Raw genomic sequence first — 9,771 nt, forward strand, 5'->3', positions numbered from 1 at the left:
GGTTCCCATCTTCAAAAAAAAAGGGTGGGGGAGGGAACAGATCCAGGAAACTAAAGACCAGTCAGCCTGAAATCAATACCTGGGAATATCCTGGAAAAGATAATCAAGCAACAGATCTGTGAACATTTACAGACAAATAACCAGAAATCAACGTGGGTTTGTCAAAAACAGATCATGCCAAACAAATCTTATTTCATTCTTTGACAAAGTGATTAAATTAGTGGACCAACGAAATGCTGCGGACAGAGTATGCTTGTATTTTAGTAATGTATTTATCAAATAGACCACCACCTACTTCTTGATAAGCTAGAAAACTCTGGGATAGACAGCATCATCACTAGATTGATTTGTAACTGGTAACAAATCGCACTCAAAATGTGGTCCTTAATGGAACTGTATCTATATGGAGGGAAGTAAGCAGTCAGGTACCCCAGCTTCTATTTCATGAACAATTTAAATGAGGAAATAGAAGGGGACCTCATCCCATTTGCAAATGATACCAAGCTGGCAGGAATAGCCAACAACCCACAAGATAGGCACAAGGTCCAGATGGAGCTCAACAGATTTGAACACTGACCCCTATCTAAGAAAATTTAATGAAGGGAAAAGTAAGGTTTTACTCTTAGACAAGAAAAACCTAATGTACAGGTACAGATTGAGTGAAACGGCTCAACAGCAGTAACTGTGAGAAGGATCTTGGTATCCTAGCGGATAGTGGTATCCTAGTAACTTAAATATGAGGCAGCAGTGTGCTGCAGCCTCCAAAAAAGTTAATGCATTCCTAGGGTGCATTAACAGAGGGATAGAATCAAGATCAGGTTAATATAGCTTTATAATGCCTTGGTAAGACCGCACTTGGAATACTATATCCAGTTTTAATTACCATATTATAAAAAAGATGGAGAGATTCTGGAAAGAGTGCAGAAAAGAGCAACAATGATGATTAGCAGGGTGGAGGCTAAACATATGAAGAAAGGTTGAAAGAATTGGGATTGTCTAATCTAGTGAAAAGAAGCACAAGAGGTGATGTGATAGCAAGAGAGGGTCAACCTATTTTCCAAAGTACCAAAAGGCAAGATGAGAAACAACGAATGGAAATTAATCAAGCAGAAAAGCAACCTAGAACTAAGAAGAAATTTCCTAACAGTGAGAACAGTTAACAGGTGGAATGGCTTGTCTTTGAAAATAATGGATTCTCAATTACTGAAAGCTTTTAAGAAGAAACTGGACAGCCATTTGTTTGAAATGGTTTAGGGTCTCCTGCTTGAGCAGGGGGTTGGACTAGATGACCTCCAATATTCCTTCCAATTCTATTATTCCTTTGTCCAAGTGATGTCATAGGCTTTCTTCAAATTAAGTGGATTAATTTTGGCCTAAATGTTACTTTAGATAGCTTTGCAGTGAACTCTCTGGAGCTGTAGGTTAAGAGATTTTTTTTTAGAGACAAGAACTCCCACTTCCAGCCTTTTGGATCACATCATCCAAGACGTAAGAGAGCCTTATCACCATCACCCACCTTTTGGAGAAGGAATGGCATTCTTGCTCTCTCTTCAAAATCACTAAGGTTATTTTGTCTTTACAATGGAAGCAAATGTAACGGGAAAATAATGAAGAGGGGTAGGTGGGAGATGCAACACCAGGTTTTGCATTCCATCCCCAGCTTGCTGGATACCCTTTCTGTCCTTCTTCCTTATCCTCAATCAGACCAAAGAAGCAAACATAAGTCTCTTTATGAAGCCTCACAAGGATGCTTAAGGAGGGTGGTTAGCCAAACCTATGGCTGTGCAGCAGTGTCCAAAATCAGGAGTCACCAACCCTGGGCCACAGCCCACTGCCGTTGAGCTGTTTGGAACTAGGCTGCAGAAGTAGTTGGTGAGCATGCATGCACGCACACTCCCATTTGCATTCCCATTTGGGTGAGCATATGCATGCAAGCACCATTTGCGTGCATGGCAGGCGCGCATGGCCACCACCAATGCAAATGGAGCTGCGTACATACATGCCCTCTTGCCCTCCCCACCAGTCTGCAAAGCCGGAAAGACTGAGGAACTGTCCTAAATGATGTTAAACTACAGGTTTTGATCTCTATAAACTTTGAGTTGCATCGTATTTTATATAGGGCAGTTATGGCGAACCTTTTGGAGACCGAGTGCCCAAACTCCAACCCAAAACCCACTTAGTTATCACAAAGTGCCAGGGCCACATCAGTATTGTGGTGCCCTTGGGGGGGCAGGGAGGCGCCTCTGAGTGCTGCCTCCGGCATGCAAAAACCGGGGGCGCAAAAATGGGCCACTGTGCTGCAAGGCGCAAAAACGGCCGTTGTTGCACCACAGGATGCAGATACAAGGCGCTGCACCACAGAAGAACGGGCAGGGCTAGTGAGTATCATGCAGACATTAGCCCCACCCCGTTTGCAGTGCGTGTGTGCTCGCGGCCCCGTGTGCACATGCACGCATGTAAAATGCTTCTCCCTCCCTTCCAGTCCACCAAACGACAATGGTTGGTGACCTCTGCTCTACCACCTCTACTCAAGCTTGCTAGTCGGCCACTTCGCCTCCTTTGTGCTAGGTGGGGCTCCTGCTCTGGGCGGTGGTGGCAGCCTGATTGACCTGCTGCTGGCAGCGGTGGCGCACGTGCCAACAGAGAGGGCTCTGAATGCCGCCTCTAGCACGCGTGCCATAGGTTCGCCACCACTGATATAGGAGATGCCATTTTAGATACAATGACATACTTCTGAATATTAGTAATAAAGGAATGATATATAGTGATTTACTGCTGAATACTAGTTTCTAAATTTTTTCTTGTAAAAGCATTTGAAGTTAATTAATAATGCTAACCAAATAGTGCTAATCCAAAAAAATAATAATCCTAGAGGCTTATTGTGATCCAGTAGACAGAATGTTTGTTCATTTAAATCTTTGAAATGTTACTAAATTATTTTATTTGACATTGATCTTTACAAAGTTAATATAACACACTTGCATTTCATTTACATTTCATTCCTCCAGAGAAATATGTAAATATTTACATTTAACTGCAGTTTCCTCACTAGGTTTGCCCTTTATCAGTTCTGAGCTTTGTTTTATTGAAATAAGCAAAACAATTCTTCCATGAAGAATTAACAACAGACTACTTTTGAATAGTCTTTGGTGTAGGAATATCAATATTTGTCTGGATGAAATTTCTCTTCAGGTCTCACAAAGCAATTTAATGCAATTCAAATATTGTAGATTTCTAGAACTCATGGTTGTAGAGTAAAAAATGATTGCAAAGTAAAATATGATTTATATTATTGTTTAAATATTAATATGAAATGATTATTGGCTGTAATTTATTTATATGTAAGAATATACTGGTTTCAGTTGGGGTTTTTATTTTTAATCTCTTCCCCAGTACATTACATTATATTCTAAAGGTAGATCATCTTTTTTTCCAACCTATAGGTGATGGGATATGTTAAGCATTACCTTCTGGCTTTGTAGCTATTTGTTAACAGTACCTTAAAGATATTTAGTTTGTTGATGATCTTAAGAAAGAATTCTTCAGAGAGAATAGTAATCCTTACTCTTTATCTTTTGCAAAATCTTCAGGGCTTTAAAAATTCTGAATTCTGCTTTTCAAAATTACTTCTTATCTAGTTTTGCAGATAGAATTTCACTCAGATTGAGAAGGTTTTGGAAAAGAAATACCTATTGAACCTCTGCTTTCCAAGGTTTTATTGTAAAAAAAAAATCATTAGAAAAAGTTGTGCTGCAGATTGCATGAGAATCAGTCTAGGACGTGGACAGATGAGAGACTGTTCATATGATACCTTTAGTTAACTTGGAACTAAAAATTATTCACATGGTTGTACGTAGAAATAAAAGGTGAGAGGTAGAAATTCTTAATGTATATGCCTTCTATATTGCATGCTGAGTATATGATTATCCTTACATTGAATAAGTAAAAACAAGCAGTAATACAAGAAACCATATATTTTCAGGGTTTTTTTAATTGATATATTGGTACATCTGAGTTCCAAATAGCAGTAACCAAGCTAATTATCTATTCTGCTCCAAATTGTTCTAAAACTGCCTTTGCAGTGATCAGACTAAACTGAAATTTAATGGAGAAAAAAATTAAAAAACAAAATGGAGATTGGACAGCAAATCAGATTTGTAGGATTTCCACCTTATAGCCCTCAATGTCTGTAAATATCTTCGCTTTTCCATTGTTCATATCCCTCTTTCTTGGTTTAATAAAACTTGGTTCTTCTCTCAAGGGTTGTGCTCCTTCTTCAGACTGATGATGGACATTTATTTTAATAATAATAATCAGAATAGAGCTGGAAGGGATGTTGGAGATCTTCTAGTCCTGCCCCCTGCTGTAGCAGGAGTCCCTATATCATTTTAGACAAGTGGCTGTCCAGTCTGTTCTTAAAAACCTTGAGTGATGAAGCACCCACAATGTCTGAAGGCAAGCTGTTCCACTGGTTAATTGTCCTCATTGTTAGGAAGTTTCCATCTATTTTTTCTTGTCTTGTCTTCTGCTGCTTTGGGAAAATAAATTGACCCCTTCCTTTTTGTGGCAGCTTCTCAAATACTGGAATACTGCTATCATGTCCTCCCTAGTCCTTCTTTTTTCTAGACTGACCATTCTCAAATCCAGCAACAGTTCTTCATATGTTTTAGTCTCCAGGCTTTTAATCATCTTAGTTGCTCTTCTTTGCACTTTTTCCAAAGTCTCAACGTCTTTTTTGTATGTGGTGACCAAAACTGGATGCAGTATTCCAGATGTGGCCTTACTAAGGCTTTATAAAGTGGTACAAATACTTCACGTGATTTTGATTCTATGCTCTGTTTATATAATCAAGGATTGTATTAGCTTTTTTGGCTGCTGCGACACACTGCTGACTCATGTTTAATTGTCCACTAGGACTCCAAGGTCCCTCTCACAGTTACTGTTTTTGAACCAGATTTCACCTAATCTATCCTTGTATCTTTGGTTTTTCCTACCCAGGTGTAAAACCTTGCTTTTCTCTACATTAAATATAATTTTGTTGGATAGTGCCCATTGTTTAAATCCGTCAAGATCTTTTTGGATCCTGAGTTTGTGTTCTGGGATGTTGGCTGTTCCTGTCAGCTTAGTATTATCTGCAAATTTGATGAGATCCCCTTCTATTCCCTCATCTAAGTCATTTATGAAGAGTACTGGACCTAAGTCAGAACCTTGTGGTACCCCACTGCTTATTTCCCTCCATGTAGATGTAGTACCATTAAGGAGTACTCGTTGAGTACGGTTTGTCAGCCAGTTACAAATTTAGAATACTTTTATTTAAAATAAAGGTATAATCACTTTTTCTCTAAAACCTTGCCAGCATTTTCATTTCATTTTTGCCTAATACATTTGTTTTTCTTCCAGATGTCCTTCCTTGCACTAATCTGAAATGTTATCACCAGTATGAAAAACAAATAAATGACAATGTAGACAAAAGCAGGTTATTTGAAACCACTTCATCATGGTAGCATAATGGTTCAACACAGAACTATTATTGTCCAGATTTCAATAGGAGTAAAAATAGAGCAGCTTTATTTTGGCTATGAGTTCTAATTACCCTTCAAAATATATTGTCTTTAAAAAGGAACTCTGTATTAGAAATAAATATTGAAATCAATTATATGTTTTTCTTATATTTCCATGCAGTCCTTAATAATTGCTCCTTTTAATCCAGTTCTACTTACTTTAATCCATTGCAGCTCTAAATCAGCCTTTTAAATTAGCCATTTCTAGTAATTGGAAAAGTAATATATATATTCTTTACCTTCCATTTAAAGTAATCCTGCTCTTTAGAATAATGCCCTTTTGCTCTCTGCAAGATCAAAGATTTTGTAATGGGAGTAGGCTTTAGAAAGCCAAATACTGGTAAATAAGTAAAAGGTGATTTTCTATGGGAAATTATATAGTCAAGGACCTTGCTTGAGCAATCTGAGGACATAAATTATTGTCTACTGTAGAGTACAGAACAAAGGATAATTTCCTTCCATCATTATGTAGGAAAGAAAAGCCAGATGGAACATTAAGTATGGGTTCTCCATAATGACTATATTACTCTCAGATGAGATTGCAGTGGCTCTTAATATATTGTCATTTGGTAACGTGCTGAATGTTCCAGGTATGGATTAATAGGTATATTAATGTGAGTATTTTTTTCTAAATAGGAACAAGCTCATCAATTAAGTGTGGTTCTGCCCACCTCTCCAATTTTGCAACTTTGTATTCCTTCTGCCAGATTTCTGCTTGAGTTTATGAATTTTTATTGAAGTCTGAAAGCAAGTTTCATTCCCAAGGATAGGCACATTGAGTATGCCTTGGGACACTGAAATCTCTACCTACTGGTTTTTGGTGTTGTCATTTCTGGTGTGAAATGTAGGTCTGTTTTGTCTTTTGAATAGCTTTTGACCAGTTTATCCAGTATAAGTAGTAATGGAGTTTTGGTGATAAGTAATGTTATACGTTACTGTGGAAAATAAGCAAATATACTGTGTAAGACTTATCCCCAAAATAAGCTCTAGCTTGATTTTTGGGGGTGGGCCTAATATAAACCCTAGTTTTGGGGTGATGCGCACACCTAAAAATCAAGCTAAGGCATGGTTGGGGAGGGTGGAGCTGCCCCATGGGCCTTACACCCACTTACTGTTGCAGCCAGGCCTCCCATGAATTGACAGCTGCCTCTCCTTGCCAGTCCACTTCTTCTGTGGCATCTCCCGACCTGCATTTCACCGTCAGAGGCCTTCCAAAAGGCCTCTGATGGCGAAATGCAGGCCAGAGCGCCATTCTTAGCTACAGAGGCATTTCCTTCAGCCGCAGAAGTGGGCCGGCTGGGTGGGGCTGTCAGTACCACCACCACGAGATGAGTGGATAAGACACCCCTCAAAAATAAGACCTGATGTCTCTTTTGGAGGCAAAAAAAAAGACCAGGTCTTATTTTCGGGAAAACATGGTATGTTTCTGTGATATCATGATAAAATTAATGTCTAGTGATAATCTATCCAAACATAGGGAGCCATATTTTCTATGCTACAGCCATCTCTGTTGTCTTCACCATTCCTGACATTCCAATTTGCTAAACTTATGGAGGTGGAGAGTATATAAGGAATGTGGAAGGTATATTTTTTCCCAGTGGAATATAGCTATAGTTAGCATTCTGTAAAAATAAGTAAACAATATATATCTTAAAACACAAACAAGTTCTTGGAAGAGGATATAAACTTTTTGTATTAACTACTAAGTCCTAAGTTTTAACATTGTATGTTTTGACTTAGAGATAAGCCTGTTGGTAAATTTGAATTTTTTAGAACATACTGTGATACAGATAGTTCTCATGTTGTGACTGTCTCATTTAGCAATAGTATGTTGGTACATTGGAATGAAAAAGTAACTTTGCAACTAATCATTAAATGTAGGGTCTTAATAGGTCTGTAAAAGAAAAGCTAGAATTAGACCATAAAAACATTTGCAGTTTCAGTTAGCAATGGCTTTGCTGGATCCAATTGTGGTACTTCACAAAATGGTGCCTGGAGTTTCAGTGATCTCAAATGGGTTCTCATGATGGATGTGACCAGTGGAAAACACTTGCTTATCCAAAGGCAAACTGGTCAGTTCTTCTTGCCACCCCTTTCTAGAGTGGATGCTGTCTCTAAGTCACTGCCATCCTCCCACCCTAGACATGATTGCTCATGTCAAAAAAATACTTCTAGGTCTTGTCTAGGGCCCTACCTATCGCCCAGGGCATTTTTTGCAAATAAAAATGATGCTAAAGAATTTTAATCTTAGCCTCCAAAATACCTTCTTTAGGGACTGTGAAAAGAAATTTTACACTAGCTTTTTGCCTTATTGACAAGACACGTTTCCAGCACAGGTGGGATTTTTTTAATGTCCCGGTTTAAAGTAGTGCCTTCTGGTACATGGAAAATATTCCCTATATTCAAATAATTTGCCTTATGACTATAGGTAATCTTTGTTTAATGACTGGTCACTTAACTACTATTCAAAGTTACAACAAAAAGGAAAAATGTACTTATGACTTGTCCTCAAAGTTATGACTACAGGAGTTCCCTCTCCTGTCACATGATAGCATTTCAGGCACTTGGCACTGGCTCACATCTACAACTGGGTGCAGCATGTCTTTGACTCCAATTTGTGCTGTTTTTTACCAGTTTCCACCATTTAAATACCTATTTGGGAGAATGGCTTCATTTAACAACTAATATGATTCATTTAACTGTGGTGACTTGCTTTATGACCATTGTAAAAATGATTATAAAATAAAATTAAGACACATGCATATGACTCACCACAAAAATTCTGAGCTCAGTTATGATAAGATAAGATAACCTTTACTGTCTCTTTTTTGTCACTTTTTTCTGTGTGCACAGTGACACACATTAAAATGAAATTCTGATGCCTGCTCTCAAAACAAAATAAATATGGTACATACCTATACACATATACATATGCTATATATACATATACATACATACATACACATACATATATGTACATATATAACCACATACATACATCATACATACACATATCTATACATATATAAATATATATTAATCACAGTCCATTTTGAATACATAGCAGAAAAAAGAGTCTTGAGGTTTTAACAAGGTTGATACTATATAGTACAAAGCTATTACAGAATCTAGTTGTTCTGTTTTGGATACCACAAACCCTCCTCCCAGAAGGTAACAAAACCAGTCATGGAGAGGACATGTAGCATCTCTTACAATATTGCGGACCCTATCAAGCAGCGCTTATATGTTATGGCCTGAATAGAAGGAAGTGACATCCAATAATCTTTTCTGCTGTCCTCTCCACTCTCTGCACAGCCTTCCTGTCTATAAGGACTATCGATAATGATAAACTTCCGGGACATCTTGCACTCTTCTGCACTTAAGGTTCTTGGACCTTCATATAGGAAGCAGCCGGACTGGTTTGACGAAAACGATGAAGAGATTAAGGCCTTGCTTGCTGAAAAACACCATCTCTACCGTGCTCATCAGAATGACCCGTCTTCAACTGCAAAGAAAAATGCTTTTACTAATACTCGCAGGATTGTACAGAGCAAGCTCCGCAAGATGCAGGACTCCTGGTTGAGTGCCAAAGCAGATGAAATCCAGAAGTTTGCTGATAGAAACAATGCCAAACGGTTCTATGAAGCTCTTAGATCCCTGTATGGACCTCAGCCCTCAAGAAGCTCCCCTTTATTGGATTCGAGTGGTGCAACTCTCATCACTGAGAGGAATCTGATTTTACAGCGTTGGGCTGAGTATTTCCACTTTGTACTGAATCGCCCATCCACCATCAATAATGAGGCGATCGACAGAATACCCCAGGTGGATATCAACTATAGCCTGGATGTCCCACCATCAGAGGCTGAAACCTCACAGGCCATCAGTCAGTGTTCCAGTGGTAAGGCACCAGGATCTGATGCAATCCCAGTGGAAGTCTATAAGGCTGGTGGTGCTGTGCTTGTTGAAAAACTCACCCAGCTGTTCTGGTCTTTCTGGAAACAAGGTTCCATTCCTCAGGAACTGAAAGACGCGTCCATCGTGCACCTCTACAAGAGGAAAGGAAATCGACAAGTCTGCGATAATTATAGAGGAATATCACTTCTCTCCGTCGCAGGCAAGATCTTTGCACGAGTGTTGCTAAATCGCCTGATTGACCATCTGGAACAGGGTCTACTACCTGAGACACAGTGTGGTTTCCGCAAAGAGCGTG

The 9,771-nt window shown here is 38.8% G+C and overlaps 1 protein-coding gene across 1 annotated transcript in view; it reads left to right on the forward strand.

Moving 5' to 3' along the window:
* The first annotated feature begins 8,903 nt into the window (after window positions 1-8,903).
* Window positions 8,904-9,771, forward strand: part of MYO3A (myosin IIIA) — a 94,557-nt gene continuing 93,689 nt past the window's right edge. The window contains 1 exon segment of the mRNA XM_029283085.1: window positions 8,904-9,068. Coding sequence (XP_029138918.1) covers window positions 8,904-9,068 — 165 coding nt within the window.

Source organism: Protobothrops mucrosquamatus, unplaced genomic scaffold, assembly GCF_001527695.2.
Source record: "Protobothrops mucrosquamatus isolate PMUCROS unplaced genomic scaffold, P.Mucros_1.0 scaffold13, whole genome shotgun sequence".
Taxonomy (NCBI): Eukaryota; Metazoa; Chordata; class Lepidosauria; order Squamata; family Viperidae; genus Protobothrops; species Protobothrops mucrosquamatus.